Source organism: Thunnus albacares, chromosome 10 (genome assembly GCF_914725855.1).
Source record: "Thunnus albacares chromosome 10, fThuAlb1.1, whole genome shotgun sequence".
Lineage (NCBI taxonomy): Eukaryota > Metazoa > Chordata > Actinopteri > Scombriformes > Scombridae > Thunnus > Thunnus albacares.
The window spans coordinates 23218044-23235893 of record NC_058115.1 but is presented as its reverse complement, the minus strand read 5'-3'; the positions used below and the strand labels follow the sequence as shown (position 1 = coordinate 23235893).

The following is a 17850-nucleotide window of genomic DNA, read 5'->3' as shown; positions in this document are numbered from 1 at the left end:
TACTGAGAAGCATAATTAAACTAGCGTACTCCCCGACACTGAGCAAACAAGCACAGTTTACACTTACAAATGCATAACAAGGCAGCAAAGCACACATGATTTTGCTCGTATATTTCCTTGCAGTATTTACTCTCTGTAAATGTGTGACATGCCATAAACAAGCTGTTGTTCACCTTTCTGAGAGTACCTGGAACCTGGATTTCATACCTCCTGAGCAGTGACAAACTTTAAGCGGAGGAATCCACTCTGAAAGTAGGCATCGGCAGAACCTGCGGTAATGGCTACAAGTTACGGTTTGTTAAGTTCCTATATATTGGAAAAGGCTTAACCTAACATTTAATCAAGTGCTACCATCACAGAATAAAAGCTTCACATCATCATGTACATCTGCAAAATCTGCATTTCAGGGTTTATGCTTGTGCAAAAATGTTCTACAATTTCACTAAAATGAAGGAAACAAAAAGCTGTTATTCTTGCTTACTCAGGATCCGCAAACAACAAACGCTGAGGAGTTTTTGACCTCTATAACATCAAAAATATTCTACCTCATTGAGTCTTCAATCATTCGATCCTTGTTGAATTTTCAGTCACGGACACCGACTCTGGCAAATAGCACAAATGAATAATTCACCAGTTGGAGCAGCCTATCAGAGAAACTAACTCCTCTGGCGGTTTGGAGCCATCTCAGATGGTGCTGTAAATCCAACAGTCACCACACGCTTAATGAATAAGAGTGTAGATAAAATAGCTCAACAGCCTTTACATTTGAAGCTAAGCTTTCTGATCCTTTCAAATCTCCAGGCACCCCTCCAGGTACGAGAAAATGTCCGGTTTGACTTCAATGCAGGTGACTAGAATCGATACAATTCAAAATACATTCAGGTCTCAAAGAGATTTCTCACACTTTGACATATTAAAAACATTCTTCAGACACCAAATATATTCCTATACCAACAGACCTTCATTCAGTATTCATTTTCTATTTTGGTTTCAATGTGTCACTTAATGAACCTCAAATAACTTCTTAGCTGCTGGTGTCCCACATTTATCCATTCCTTTTCATATGACTGTACAGAGCCTAAATATCTTCCACCACACTGAGAAGAAGATGAGAAATGTTCTGGGTGGAGAAAAGATGTAATATTACAGTTGAAGATTTGAATGGCATGAATTGCCTCAAACAAGATCTGCTCTGAATTGACTTGCAACTCAGGTTCAGTGTTTCTACTTTGCCAGGCAATTTCGATGAAAAGGTAAAGTAGTATCTCCGCTCCCTCTTTCCAATGCTAAAAGCACTGCTTTTAACAAGAGCCACGGAAAAAAAAAAACTGCTTTTAATCTGTGAACACCCTGACAAAGATGGAGTTGTCCTCACAAGCTTTTGAACGTTTCAAAGTCATCCTATCAAGGAGGGAAATCTCAAGCTGAGTGTCTGGGGAACAAAAACACTGGAGGGAGAGGACTCTCATTTGGCTTCAGTTCTCCTATAGCAGCCATGTTCCCCAGGCTGATGGATGAAGGGAGAAACTCATCTCATGACTAATTATTTATCTTCCCTCCAGAACTGTTGTGTCTGGGGGTTGGAAATAACACAAGCCTCTGCTCTGACCAAGTAGTAAACAAACTAGAATGATGGAGGTGACTGAGTCTCCTCTTCCTCCCTCACAACACTGTACAGCAGGGCTCCCATACATACACCCCATGGACAAAATCTGACAGGTTATATTTTCACCTTCCTATGGCTGAGTATATTTCTTAGGAATTCTATTACATTAAGAATAGTATGGTTTTATTAGGAGTGGATTTATTAGGAGTCTAACAGCCTCCACTATTCAAGGCAAGACTATTACACCAGAAAAAAACAACTGTGATGTTAAGATATTTTTTTACTCAATACAAAACGTACATGCCATATTGCCATATTTATGTGGAAAGAGTTATCGGTTGTTGTAATCATTCCTCCTCTCTGAACTGGTTGTAAAGAGATACCTTTGTTGGGTGACTACACTGTAACAAATGGGGGACAAACTCCACATAAAAAATACATTCTGAGGCTAATATGAGATTCTAGCAGTCAGGGTTAGCCAAATCAGATATGTCCTTGTCTTTGTGTACAAATGGTCTTTGGCTGAACTTCTGAATACAGTTGTGCACAGGACAAGAGCTGTGGATTTTTATCTCTATCTTTTACAGAGCAGTTGCTGTTGCTTAATGGACACTGTGGAGGAATGATTACAGTGATCAATAACCCATTCAAAGAACAAACGGCATGTGACTGTCATATTAAAATATACTTGAAAAAATCAGAGCCTATCCTTTAAGATGTCCCTTAATTGAGGAGATGAAAACCTCAGTATGTGGACAGGGAGTGCCCCCACACTTTAAAGTTTATAATATTAATATAATGTTGTTTTGTTGATGTATTTTCTTGTATAATCTGAGAGTTTAGCCTGTGAACTGTTGGCTGTGTTGCAGTTTACATTTTAGGCTATAGGATGTGCTGCAGAGACCAGGCTTTACTGGATATTTACACTCTTTTAAAACTGAGCAGACACGTAGCAGGAGGCATTCAATTCTAATAGAAGAGGTCTGTGTCCTCTAGCAGTTTGAACTCCTCTAATCTCTTATTCATGTATTGAAGGTGAGAGGACAAAGGCACAGTTACAAGTCAGAGCCCAACGGGTCAGAGGACAGGGTTGAGGAGGCGAAGAAAGCGCAAGTTGAGAGATGGAAGGAGTGAGGGAAAGAAAAACGGGAGGAGAAAATCCCTCACTCTCTCTCATCCTGCGTTGAACCCATCAGTGGATCCTGCAGAGGAGAAGAAAGGCCTGGGTCTTGGAGCTCCACACAGACCTGGATCAAAGGGAATCCCCATCTGATCAAAATGTCGTTTGAATGTTTTATAGTAGCCAAGGCATTGAGGTGAGGCTTGAATAAGATGTGGCTCTGGAGAGCGTGATCAGAGGTGGCCTGTCATTCTCAGATGAGAATCTCACTTTGGGGAGGTTTTTTTTTTGTTTTTTTTCTGAGCACATGAACTTTATATACATAATTCAAAATTCTACATATGATTGGATTTTCAAAGTCTTGCTCTCTTTACATTATGTCTTGATATTGCCAGTCACTGAATTCATTAGTGCCTACTCAAGCTGCACCAGCTATTCACATTTACACAGCAAAGACTACAGCAAACACACGATTATTAAATAATGGAGCACTGAAATACTGAGATATGAGTATATACTGAGCATGCAGTGTACACCCACACACACACATATTTAAACACATACAAATGGAGTTTAACTGACATAACAAACTGTCACTGGAAGATTAAGTACAACATATAACTCACTTTCTTTTCCAATTTATCAACCATCAGTCAGTTTTTAGATCCTAACATCAGCATACCTTCCAGCAAAGCCCACTTTGCGGATGAACCCACATTCAGCAAAATATATACATTCAGCCATGCATGAATGCAGCTAACGTGCTGAAACCTCCACACAAACAGAGACTCTTTCAGCTCTGACAAAGCCCTTCAAGGATGCTGGGAAGCTATTGTGTTCAAAGCCTTGTTTCCTCAGAGGAGAGAGCGCAGGACGAGTGTATTTACAGTTTATTGTGCAGATACTGTCACTAAGCGCTCTCATGTAATGCAAATGCACGCACATACATGCATACAAACTCATTTACAATCTAGCATGTTGTGTTGCCTTGGAGATTTCATTTCAATTGTGAATACTGTTGATGAGAGAGATTTCTAAAGCAGTGTGGATACATCAACAAGTAAACAACATATCTTATGCAGCTAGAGTGGATCTGAAAGAAAAAACAAAAGAACACTAAACGTGGGTCACCAGTGAATTGAGCCAATAAAGGGTTAACTTGTTCCAGTTAGATAAGGAAATAGGAGGAGACTGGTACTCTGACCTCACTACCGAAAGAGAAACTAGAAAGACGGAGAGAGACGTTTGTTTTTATTTTCCTTTACACATCTGAAAGAAAAACCTACATGCCTCAGGTAAAGTTGCATTTTACCATATTTGCAATCCTGTCTTGAATGTAAATCAGTGCATTTCATACACTGACAACTGTACAGTAAACCTGGATTAACTCTTTTCACTATTTCACATCACATTTTTCTAGACAATGGCTCTTGCCAGAAGTCTAATGGCTGTGGAGAATTTCCAATGTTCCATCTGTCTGGATGTGTTCACTCAACCCGTGACTATTCCTTGTGGGCACAACTTCTGTCTCAACTGTATCACAGGCTACTGGGATACTAATAACACTGTCTATGTGTGTCCACTATGTAAAGAGGAATATAACACCAGACCAATGCTTCGGGTTAACATTATCATTGAAGAGATGGCGGCGCAGATCAAGAGGTCGGTTCAAGAGAAATTTTCTGGTAACCCTGAACAACCAGGAAATGGAAATGTGCTCTGTGGTGTGTGTACAGGGGCAAAGAGCGCAGCCCTGAAGTCCTGCTTAGTGTGTGTCATGTCTTACTGTGAAACACATCTGGAGCCTCATCAGAGAATTTCAGCCTTGAAGAAACACAAGCTGATCAATCCAGTTGAGAATCTGGAGAGCAGGATTTGTGAGAACCATAACAGGCCATTAGAGCTGTTTTGCAGGGTGGATGAAATGTTTTTATGCGAAAGCTGTAAAGAAAGTGACCATAAAACCCATAACATAGTGACTCTAGAGGAGGAGGCTCAAATCAGGATGACCAAGCTGGAAATAGAAAAGAAAGGCAGGGATCAGATGATCCAGGCACGTCAGCAAAAAATTGACGAGATTCAACACTCAATGGAGGCTAGCAAAAATAATGCAGAGAAGGCACTGTCTTGCAGCATGCATGTGATGTCAGTTATGGTGGAATACATACAGAGAAGCCAAGCTGAGCTGACTGAGGTAATTGAGACAAAGCAGAAAAAAATTGAAACAAAGGCAAAAGGCTTCATTAAAGAACTGAAGGGAGAAATTGGACAAATAAAGGAGAAAAATGAGCAGCTTAATCAGGTCTCACTCACCAACGATCCCTTTAAATTCCTTGAGAATATCTCACATCTTACCATCACTCCGCCCCAGGTTAAAGACTGGTCTGATGTGATGGTTGACAGTGATCAGTTTACTGTGCAGGGAGCCATGATCGCCCTGGAGGAGACAGTAACTAGAGAAATAAGGATGGTGTGTGATCCCGAGTTGAAAGAACTAAAGAGGCACGCCGTGGATGTGACTCTGGATCCTGACACAGCAAACCCCTTTCTCATCATTTCTGAGGATGGGAAACAAGTCACGCTTGGAGACAGGAGGAGGAATCTCCCAAACAAACCAGGGAGGTTTGATCAAGTCTATAACATTTTTGCAAAGGAGGGCTTCTCCTCAGGGAAATTTTACTATGAGACACAGGTTAAAGACAAGACTCAGTGGGATTTGGGGGTTGCAAACCAGTCAATTAACAGGAAGGGGGATATAAGACTGAGCCCCGAGAATGGATACTGGACTATTTGGCTGAGAAAAGGAAATGAGCTTACTGCCAATGCAGGCCCTGCTGTTAAACTCCGTGTGAAGGAGACGCCACAAAAGGTTGGAGTATTTGTTGATTATGAAAAGGGTCAGGTTTCCTTTTATGATGTGGACAGCAGGGCTCACATCTTCTCCTTCACCAGATGTAAGTTCACCGAGAAGCTTTTTCCATTCTTCAGCCCCTGTGTGAACGACGGCGGCAAAAATTCAGCCCCCTTGATCATTACGCCTGTAAAATACAACAACTGAAACAACTGATGGCTGAAAAGAAAGAGGGGGAGAGAGTTGTAGAGAGATCAAAATGTCAGAACACTGAAATGTTTTTATCTGTGTTTCCAGTGTGTCATTCTGTTTCTCCCATCCATCAGTGTCAATCCTGTGTGTCACTGTGTATCGCCTGTCACACAGACAGCTGTAGATCTCCACCAGACTCTCTATTCTGCCATCAGGACGCTCACTACGCATATACACATAACTCTGGGGGACACTGATACAGCCATTCTTAAATTACAAAAACATATCTTTATGAGCTGGCTGTTAATTTTGATACTTTAATGCTGCTTTTATCTGCCAACAGGGCCATACCAGTACCAGAGCTGGGTCATTCACAAATTATTTATAGTATCTGTTTTGTTCTGCTATGAGTGCCATATATCAGGACTGTATATTTATCACATGATGGATGGGCTTGGTACTTGCAGCTGGTAAAAATAACTATTTTTGTATTCACAAAATACTTGTCTACCCACCTGACAGCACTACCCAAGGTGACCCCTAATACTGAACCTGCAATGGAAAATAAATCAGCACTCTGGTGTAATAACAACAACAACAGCATACAGAATCGAATACAATAAATTAAACAGCTCTGGAGATTCAGATTTTCTAATGTGGCTCAGGATATGAAATTATGTTCTCTATGACTTGTTTCCCTAAAATAAATGTTATTTAGATGAAAGGGTAGTTATTGAATGGATCAGCCAAAATACTGGAGTCTGACTGGCACATAATACCATGTCCTCTAATTAAAATTAGGTAAACCTGCAAGGTGCAGGCTGTGGTTCAAATGCAGCAAATCTGCCTGATTAGGGGACTTAAGCAACTGTTTATTGAGCAAAGACAATTATATTATCTGTTCACTGGTGGATACATTTTAATTCTCTGTTGTTGTTTCTTTTAGTTGTGTATCTATTTTGTCATGTCTCTCAAATGATGTTGTATGTTTTAATCTTCTTTTTAATTTTGACATAAAGTAGCTGAGGAGGTTAGGAGAGTAACAATAGGTCCCTCGGCTCAGCAAAGGATGGAAATTAATGAACCTGCCGCATTTAGGAGGGGAGGGGCAAGTTTTTGTCCCAGCTGAGATGCATCAAGGAAACTTGAACTCTGTATGAACTTTGCACAGTTGCTGGGCAGAAAAGCTAAATTTAAGACATTGTTTTTTATACAGTGAGTCCAGAGTCACATATAGATCCAGCAAGCATTTCGTTAGTGCGGGGATTTTTTATTGATTGTGTGCCTTTAACTTTTCTGTTACTTGACTTTTACTCCTTTTTAGACGAATCACTGTTCATGTTTGATAAATACTTTTAACTGCTTATGAATACTCTCAAGCTGCTTGACATGCTTAAGAAAAACTTAGATACTGATAACACTCAGTGAAACATTTGATCTGAGTATCCATGTTTTACATATTTGTATAAGTTGACTGAAGAATGAATTTACCATTAATTTACTTTGATTTTGATTGATTTATTGATTCATTATCAGTGAGCTCCAGATTTTGTTTGATTTATTGATTGATTGTTGCTTAGTTCTTGAATTTGGAGTTGTGATTCAGCTCATGTACAAAGTGTTATGAATGCATTTTTAATCTGTCTCTAATTTATGACTTATTATGACTGTCACCTTTGGAATTGAGATGACATTTCATACATTTTTTTAAATTTTTAATGATAAAAATATAATTATACCTTGCAAGACAGCTGGATTTGTGAGGTCATGACATCATGAGATCATGTGAGAATCCATCTTGCCTGGCTTCAAGTTATGTGCTTATATCCTATCAGTGTCCCATGAGGATTCTTGTGTGCTTTCATGTATCCAGCTGCCTCGCAAGGTAAGACGGTGATAGACAGATGGTTCATCCAATCACCTGCCAAGTATTCTTTTTGAAAGTGCCTGCCTTTTTCTAAACGGTTTCCAAGGAAGACTTCTCAGATAGTTCTGTGTAACAAACCATCTGGCGTGTCAGGTTAGTGAAAATAATCACCAGATTAATTGATAATGAATGGATTGTAAGGTGCTACCCTAGTACATATGGAACAGTACACATGTTGATAGACAGAAAGGTATCTGATGTCCACTATTTCATATGTGACTAAAACATAATGATGAAAAAAATAAAAAGAGATTTGAGGAATTGCAATAAGTGATATACTTGATTTCTTTATTTTGGACCAAACATTTGATAAAGTCTCTTATATACAAAATTCTGGCAACAGATAAAGAACTCTGAATTACTCCAATATGAAATTAAACTGCATCTGTCACTTTGCGAAATATAAACACAAATTAGAGACTCTCTTGACAGCCTGAGACTCCCACAACATTCAGTTTGCAATTTTGCAACCACCACTCACAAAATAATCCATTACATTTCTCCCCATTGCAATTTGAAAAACAAAAACAATGTTAATTCAGCCTTTCACAAACAGGGGAATGAGATTTTAATGATGATTTACATAGATAATTGCATGCCATGTCTAAAGTGACAACAGGTTATCTACACAATGGGAAATATGTAGATGTTGCATGAATAGAAATCTTGGGTTACTGTCATGCAAGCATTAAAAGATTTGTTTTACCGTTTACAATAGTCAACAGGTTAACAGGTATTACGGGGGAACTTTTGATTTGAAATCAACCTTTTATTATGTCACCAGATGCAAAAGATGGTGGGGATTCATCACCCAGCTCAAGGACACTTCAGCATGACAGCTTGCTCAACATCATCAGAGTTCGATCTTTCTTTTTATTGACTACTTAATAAATCAGTCAATTGTTAGTTGGTCTGACAGCAAGAATTCTGAAAAGCTACATGACGACCAAACTATAAAAAAGCAACAGTCACTTGTCTTTTCCTAAAAGTATTCAAAATATTGAAAAGCTTAGATCAGCTTTCCTACACTCACAATCTTTTCTTACTGTGGCTCTGTCAAGGTTTAATTGGCTTGAGGTTGTATTGTGAGAAGACTGAAACTGTTACAATGCAAATTAGCCCTTTTCAGTATTTTTAAAATGTTCTTTTTTCTTCACAATTCATGACTGACAGTATAATTTTTTATGCTACATCATCTAATGCTGAACTAACTGCAGTAAAAGCCTCAAAATGGTCAGTTGTGGTTTAAATATAATAACTGTAATTGAAATCTGGTCCATTTTAATATTGTCATGGAAACAGGCTTGTTATAATAGGTGTTGGAGACTGTTTAAGCAGTCTAAGGTTTATGTCAGGAAACTTTTTATTTATTAAAAAAAAATCACAGTACTACTGTGCGAACATGTCTGTGGCTAAATGCTTCCAGTGCAGGTGCATATTGTGAAGCCAACACATCATGTGTAACTGCTATTGATCCAGTAAATGAATGAAGTCATGCTCCCTCAAAACACCAGCATCTTTTTAACTGTTCGTTCTGTTCACTTACTTTTAACAGAACAGCAGAGATAAGGCCATCCTGGACTGCTGATTTTTAGAAAAAGGATAATTCAAGCAGGATGTGCAGGGGCTCTGAGGCCATCTTTGCTATGCATTGTTTGAAAAGAGACACTGCTGAGAAGAAGTGCAAGAGTGAATAATGAAATCTGTATGTGCATAAAAAGATCATAATGTGTTTGACAATCCTAACCCAATGACACAAAGCTTTCTATTAAAGTGCATGGTACCTTCATTTATGACTTTCTACATATTAAATGCACTAATTTGATTCATTAGTAGCCTAATTTTATACTTAATCTTAAGTATAGTGACAATTGGTGTCACATGGTTGAGATAGACACCTACAGACCTTTGAAAATTTGTGTCCATTAAGCTGCATTCAGTATCATTACTGTAGTCTTAAAGGACCACTTTGCTGATTTTCAGCCTTATCTCAATCCATCTGAATTAGGGATATAGTATGAAAAACAATAACAGTTTTTTTTTTTAATGTTGTCTGTGTCTCAGGGGCACAGCTTCAAAATCTGTTGTTCTTCCGGAAACCAGTGACATCATTGGTCCCCGAAAGGACTACAGGCTATTTCAACTCTCAGACTGTTATTTGTAGTGTCTACCATCTACCATGTTACGCCAGCGATAGGGGAAAAGCAGACACTAAAATATCATACTACTAAATACTTTAAAATATCAGCATATTTAGAAGAAAACTAGTGTCATGATACAAGGTTGAATATCACCCTGTAGAATCAGACACTACAGTTTGTGGATTTAGTGTCTGATTCTACAAAGACTGGAGCAACACAGCTGCAGCTAAACTAAAGTTAAGCTGCTAAGTTTATCCGTGATTCATCCAGAAGAGCTGAATCTAACACAAAAAACAACTAGCTTTACAAAATAATGTCAGAGCAGAGATGTTGCAGTACTTTTAGGATTTATGGGGCCTAATATAGTGCTATGGTGTCACACAAAACAGAGTATGGAGGACAGAGCTACGGTACAGTTGCTGCCGAAATAGACGTGCTGCAGCTGGGGGAGCTTTGCACCATTGACCCGCTGACTAGTGAGGATGGACAGTCAGAAAAAATGGAGACAGACTTAAAATTCTGCGGTTCAACAAACTCTGCGGGGCTTTGGTAAACCCAACTTTGTTTTCTGACAATATTATATCACACTTTAACTCACACTTAGCGCAGCGGCTGCTAACAGGTACATCCAGGCCCTTCCTGGCACTTCAGCACCGACTGTTCAGATAGGAAGTCCCCGGGGAGAGGGATAGCATTTGCCAGGCAGTACTTCACCAAAAAGTATGACGTGAGAAGCTTTTACTCCAAGGGTGATAGCCAAAATGAAACCGCAAAGCCCTCTTCATCAGATAAGTGAGTAACACCATTGAAAAAGACATCAATTTAACATAACGATACTTGGTGATGTATTGCTTGTTAACTAGTCATTTAAGTTACATTTTTACTGAAAAAAGTCCAAATTTACCTACAAAATAGGTGCAGAATTAAACGGTGGCTCCTGATGTTATATCATTTTTAAAATATCATCCATGTTGCTTGTCATACACATACAAACAAGTTTGGCATGAGTGTAGATAGTAACTTACCGTATGCGACTCATTATGCTTTGTCAGTCCAAAATGTGTGTGCAACTCTCGCTAAGTTTGCACTGATCCACAATTCCAGTGCGCTGTTTGTGTTATGATATTTGCACACCGATATGAATGAGGAAACACATTTTGTAGTCTCAGTAAAGTACTCGTATTTTACTGTACTTGTCAGCTGCGTCCATAAGAACATTAGTATCTGATTGGACAGGATGTGCGCAATGCATCCTGGTACATGTAGGCGCTCAGCTTTCTCAGTCAGGAATTTCTTGCTTCAATTGACCACATTTACCATCACATAAAAAGTGGCAAATTTTCCCTTTAACTATGTGCACTTTTGCAGACAGGATAACATGAAAATAAGATATACAGTATATTTGATATGTTGCATGATATATTTTTAGTCAAGTCAGGTTTATTTATGGAGCACATTTAAAAAACAACAGGTGTTGACAAAAGTGCTTTGCAGAAAAATGTAAAATGTAATGTAATGTAAAATGCAGTTAAATATTTTTAGCCATGGAAGTGCCTCTGAAACAGTTTAGGGAATGGGATAGGCATCTGTCTAGGTTCATTTGGAATAATAAAAGGCCCAGGGTTAGATATTCAACAGCTGCTCGGGGAGAGGGGGGGCATGGCTCTGCCTTGTTTTAAAGATTACTATTTGTCAGCTCAGCTGGGGCCCCTGTGGTGTTGGTGTAACCCAGTTTATGAAGCTAAATGGAAAGAGATCGAGTTGTCTTTAATGGACACACCTATACAGTTGGCACTGGGATGCCTCAGCAGAGTAAGTGAAGTACTTCAGCTCCAAAATCAGTGGGTTGCTTTCTCAGTGAAACTGTGGTTACAAGCGGTTAAGAGGTTCAATCTCCACAGAGAGATGAAGCTGCTGTGCTGGCCTGCATACGATCCACACTTTCTCCCAGCAGCTTTGGACCACAGATACAGATGGATGGCTAAGCAGGGCATAACTTCTTTGTGTCGGATGGTAACAAACAGAGACTTTAATGATTTTAAGGATAGAGAGCTGGACAGAGGAGATTTTTTTCGGTGCCTATACTTCCGTAACTTTTTTTTAATGGAAGTGCAGAGCCGTGACTCTTTGGAACCCTCTAAAATAATTGAGGTATTTATTGATGCATACAACTCAAAAAACACCAAAGGCATCGTAAGTAGACTATACAAGGCTATCACTTCAATGAATAAATCCTCAACAGATTACATAAAGGAACGCTGGGAAAAGGAACTAAACATGGTAAAACATGTGGGCTAAAGCATGGGAAACCCAGTCTACTACTACAAGTTCATTTCTTTGGAGAGACTTTTGCTGGTAAACTCTGACCCGTTTCTTTATTACCCCTTATCAAAAATCAAAATCAAGTGGGACACGACACTTTTGCTGGAGGGAGTGTGGATCAGATTCGGCAGACCATGCACATATTATCTGGTCATGCCAATATGTTCAGCCTTTTTGGAAGGGAGTGGGAAATTTAGTATCAGAGATTCTGGACCTGGACACTGGTTTCTCTTTCAATGAGCTATACCTCGGACATGTCCCTCAAGGTCTTAGTAAAAGCGACACATATCTCTTGAAGATATTTAGAGTTGCAAGTAAAAAAACAATAACTAAATGCTGGCTTCAGAAGAATCCCCCCACCATCGCTGCCCTCATTAGTATAATCAACTCTATCTGCCTGCACTCTTCGACTTCAAAAAGAGAAGGGGGATGCATACTGGAACAAATGGGACTGTTACTACCAAATAGACATTGAGTAGTCATATCTCTCTGTATCTTCCTGACACTTTTTGAATTCTGTGGAACGTACCTATGATTGTTTCTCCCTTTTTTTGCGTACTGTTGTGCCCCAGACCTCCCCGCTTCTGTTTTCTTATTGTAAAAACTGAAAAAATGAAAGTGGAAAAAATATATATATTTTTAGCCATGCTAGCGGCAGAGCTCCTGACAGCCCTCAGCCTCAGCTGTACTTTGTGTTTAGTGCTAAATTGCAAATGAAGAAGCACCTAAATCACATCAAATTTCTGCTGGTGCTGGTAGCCTTGGAACTCTTAACTGCTTGAAGGAGGAGGACCGCACACAGACTTGCTCATTTAATCAACTTTCAAACAGCATTGTGCTGAATCAACGCTCAATGTTTCAGCTTGCATCTTCATCAGGGGCCAAACAGGAATATTGGGTGGAAAACCACTTTTTATATATTTTCAAACATTACACAAGGCATCCTGTAGGATAATTACATTATTCAGTAATCAAGCCATCATCTGTATTGTTACCTCTGTTTGCTTTACACATTGTAGTACAATCATAAATCAGTCCAGCCAAAGTAAGAAACAAATCAAATTCCATTACAACTTCCAACAAATTGTATAGAAGATAAATAATAACAGTTAAGCTTAGCTTGTAAGGAAACACCTGAAGTCTAGGTCTTCATTCAGTCCATGTTTTGATAGTGTGTTTAATTTATGTATCCAAAGTGCTTCACGTGTGCATGTGTTCTGAATTCGCAATTTTCAATTGTTGTTTTGTCTTCCCCACATATATCAAGCCACATGGACATTTCAGCATGTAAATAACCCCACTGGTGGCATATGTGATACATGCCTTTACATTAAAGGTCTGTCCTGAATGGGGATGCCTGAACTCTTTTGTGCAGGTATTGTTATTGTTATTGCACATGAATAATGAGGAGAATTCACATTATCACGGACTTCAGGGTGAATCTGAAAAGCCTGCAATATCTTTAAGATTTTTTCCTCTCTTGTATGCAAAAAGAGGCTGGTGTATAAACAAATTTCCAATTCTTTCATCGGATTTCAAAATGTGCCGTTGTTTTAAACTTTTAAATGTCTTAAACTTTTAGTGCTCAATAGCAAATCTTAACACAGTAAACTGAGATGCTGAACATGGTAAACAGTATACCTGCTAGATCTGCATGTTAGCGTTGTGATTGTAAGCATATTAGCTTCAAAGCAGTGCTAAGTAAGTTGTCACCGAGCCGTTGGCTGTAGATTCCTCGTCTTGTTTAATAATAAAAAATACCAAAATATGCCTTTACTCTAATGCACATGACAACTTGAAACTTCCTCGGGTAACAAGACATCTGGGACCTCTCAGGTCTCTGCAGGCTCTGAATGAGGTTTTCCTTCCAGTCATTCTCTTGTTTGATACACTTGTGTCAAAGTTTATTAGATTATGAATACAGACTCTCAGTACATTGGTCACGGTAATTACACTGCATTAATGAATGACAATATGTGAAAAATACATTATGTGGTGTGTGTGTGTGTATGTGTCATGTCTTTCTATCTTTGTGAGGGCAAATTTTAGTTTAAAACCATCACAGTGAGAACATTTCTGCATTGTCTGGATGGTCCTCATAAATTCAAAGAGCTGTTTGAGGTCTAAGAATTGGGTTTAGATTAGGGTTAGGGTTAGGCAATTAATTATGATGGTTAAGGTTAGAATTAGGGGCTAAGAGAAAGCATTATATCAATGAGGGTCCTCAAAACTATAGAAAGACAAATGTGTGTGACTGTGTGGATGTGTCCGTGTTTCTGTTGGTGTTATGCCTTTGTCCTACAGTATGTGTATCTAATGAAGTGCCAAATGTAATGAGATAAATCTATCCATTAGGGTTCCTTAATGAGACTAAATCCACATGGCTGCTAATGAGTTGGTGCTCCATCAGTCGTCCTCAGAGAGCTGGAGGACCTGACTGAGACTGGAGACGACCCTGAGTCAGACAGACTCAGACCCTGTAAACCAGTAAATCCACAGCTCCAGCTGTTTAGATCTCCATCATTTAGCTGCTGGTCCTTCAGGGAGTGACTTCAAGTTAGCAAGCAGCAACAACTGATAGACACTGGAGTCATAGCCGGCACTGAGAACACTAATCATCTGTAATCATTGATCTGCCATTACTGGGCCATCCTCATTAGCCTGATGGAACAATGCTCTGTAGAATTCTGTTGTTACTGATATATTATTAGCTTTCTGGCTACTGCTGTGCTAAACACATGCTTTCTACGCAGGCACTACATGCTGTGCACATCTGGCTAATGTAACAGTATAGGGCTGAAACGTTTACTCAATTAGTTATTCAACAATAAAAATCTTCGATTCAAATACTTTTCCTTGACGTTTGATTTAATCTGCGGAACCATTATGTAGCGAACATGTCCACGGACATTTATCACTGTTACGCCAAAACCTGATGCTGTGTTTTGACCTTGCAATGGAGGAAAGACAGACATGGAAGCCAAATAGAGAAAAGCAGGGTCCAGCAGTAAAAATGCCAGAAACTGTTTAAGTTTTAGCTGCATTTCAGTTTGAAAGGGACTGCATAGCTGGATTAGCTGCACTTTGCACCATAGACCATGTATATAAAGATGGACGTAGCAAGGCATGACGTCACCTAGGGCTGTGACGATAACCACATTTCCACGGTCATGTGATGCCTACCACAGGGTTGAGCTCATTACCGTCATTACCGCATTTTTTTTTTCTGAAGTCAACCACTATGTAGGTACCTCTGTGTCTTTATTATGCAATCAAATAGAATAGGTCTGCAATCAAAACATATATTTGAGAGCAAAAGTATCAACATTGCAATCAAAAAAATGTAAAATTAATTTGTGATTAAAATGCCTATCAAAACTTTCGTTTTGTTAAATCCAAACCAAAAGTTTTGTTTGCAAATCTAAAAGTTTTGTTAGCTGTTGCGCTGAATCTTGTGGGTGGGACCTATGCTGAAAGATGTAAGACACATCTCTATTGGCCAGTCTTGATCGGAGTGACAGCTTGGCAACATCCACAGTTAGTAAACGAGAGAGGGAGTTTTGTTCATGGAGAAGACAGCGGGAGCGGAGAAGACAGAAAATCAACACACAGGTATATTTACACATAACTTCCATTTTCATAATAGCAAGAATGTTATGTTTGAACTGGTGCGTTTAGATTTCTTTTGTTTAACGATCTGTGATATTGTAAAGCCCACATGGCAGGCATCAAAGCTACTACTCATCTCTTTATTTTATTAATGGAGTAATAATTTCCAAAATGACCACCAGCACACTTATTAGAGGGCTTGAGTGATTGAGACCATAATGACTTGTTGAAAAAATTATTCACTCAGTATTTAATGAGAGAAGTTGACCCTTTTTGAATGGGAGTCTATCGGAGCCGGGGATTTTTTGGAGCCGGCACCTAGTGGCCATCAGTGGTATTGCACTTTAAGGGACTTCCGCATTAGCTTCAATTTCAAGCCACGTTTTTTGCCGCTTGAGCAGCACGAGGAAAAGGGCTGTATTAAGCCATAGCAAGCCTTGCTAATTCTGTATGTAGGAATCAGAAATTCCTTCTCTTTAGTGACATCTGTGTCCGTTAAATGAGGTGCAGTCAACATCTTGGTGCTCGGGTGCATGCTCACAGCATGAGACTTTTGCAGGTGATGTCTTTTTCCTCGCTTACACTTCTCACAATTACACAAAAGATTTCTAACATTGTGTTTTGCACCATGTATCTGCAAAGCATCCCCATCCCAGCTGCACTGTGGCTGCTGACCGGTGACAGCCAATCCGCACCACCTAACTCACACAGATATGCGTTCATCAACTACCTGAACCTGACCTGACCCTAAAATCGCCAAAAAAATTTTTACCAACCGTGTTTACTAAATACCAGAGGACTTAGTGAGCTGCAACGTGCTGCAGCTGGGGAGCAACAGGCTGTGTCCGGGCAGCAGCAAGCTGTGTCTGGGGAGCAATGCACTACAGTTTTGTTGTGAAATGTGTGCTTCTTACGACCTTTGGACTACCAATAGGAAAAATAAAAGGGGTAAGCAATCACCCTGAAGCGTGTTTTTTGCTCCTTTGTTGAGGAAATAATGTTTTTTTAGCTGTGTGTGCGGGGTGTTTCTAGTTAGATAGCACTGTTTTTGCTGTATGGTTATGCCGGTCGTTTGTTGACGTTAGTGGGAGAGAGGCAAGGCACTCGAGAGAGCACAGAAACGTCACTTCCTTTGGATTTTAGCAGAAAATCCGGCTTGAGTCCTTCTCATAGAAATCAGTCCATAGGCTGTTACAGATAACCGAGAAAGTCAGGGAAGATCTCGTTTTTTATGTTACATTACTACCTGTTCACTCATTGGCAGTAAAATAATAATAATACATGTAAATTGCTTCATAATTCTACATATAGAACCTTTAAGTGTCTGTTGTCTTAGGATTGGTACTGAAATGTTTCAATCCAGTTTAAAAGAAACCTGTCATTTCTAAGTGGAAAGTGTCAGCAGAACAAGAACTTCAAGCCGTTTATAAGAAAATATACCAGCAGAACAACAGAAGGATGCCAATACTTACATTTTTACATTTACATTTTGTCATTTGGCAGACACTTTTATCAAAAGCGACTTACAAGTGAGGGAAGACAATCAGTGACTCCGAAAAAGTCGTTGTACAAACTCTTAAGTAACTGACCAGGTAGCAAGTGCAATGAGAAAGGGCGCTAGGCAGAAGGTTTTTTGTTGTTGTTTTTAATATATAAAATAAGAAACAGCAGGAGGAGGTCTTGTGGCTTCTGTTTGTATTTATAATTTTTATATTACTTTTATCACTGTGAAAATGATAATAATTGATATCTGGCCTTCTTAATTTGTCTAATATTTACATTTGATCTTTCAAAAATACACACAAAAGAAAAAAGTAAAGTAGATGTAGTAGATGGCAGCTGCTACATTAGCTGTTTTTAACCACAAGAGTCCCATAAACTGTGACTTAAATAGTTACACTACACGTGCACCTGTCGCAATTTACATGACTGTTGCTTGTCTGGCTATCTCGTAATAAATTTAACAGTCGCATCTACAAGAAGGACAAACTGAAAATGACTCTGCACACTGTTTTTTGTTCTCAGTTTGTGTTTGTTCATGAGGAATCATCTCTGGTTACGAGAGTTGAATTGCTGGTAGTC

The 17850-nt window shown here is 39.2% G+C and overlaps 2 protein-coding genes across 5 annotated transcripts in view; one reads left to right on the top strand and one right to left on the bottom strand.

Annotated features, from left to right (window-relative positions):
- Positions 1-17850, bottom strand: part of LOC122989911 (ecto-NOX disulfide-thiol exchanger 2-like) — a 196242-nt gene that overhangs the window by 115576 nt on the left and 62816 nt on the right. The window lies entirely within an intron of this gene.
- LOC122989912 (E3 ubiquitin-protein ligase TRIM21-like) lies at positions 3944-7955 on the top strand. Its single transcript, XM_044362954.1, has 2 exons — positions 3944-4021; positions 4147-7955. The coding sequence occupies exons 1-2, from the start codon at positions 4013-4015 to the stop codon at positions 5782-5784; spliced, it is 1647 nt and encodes a 548-aa protein (XP_044218889.1). The 5' UTR covers positions 3944-4012; the 3' UTR covers positions 5785-7955.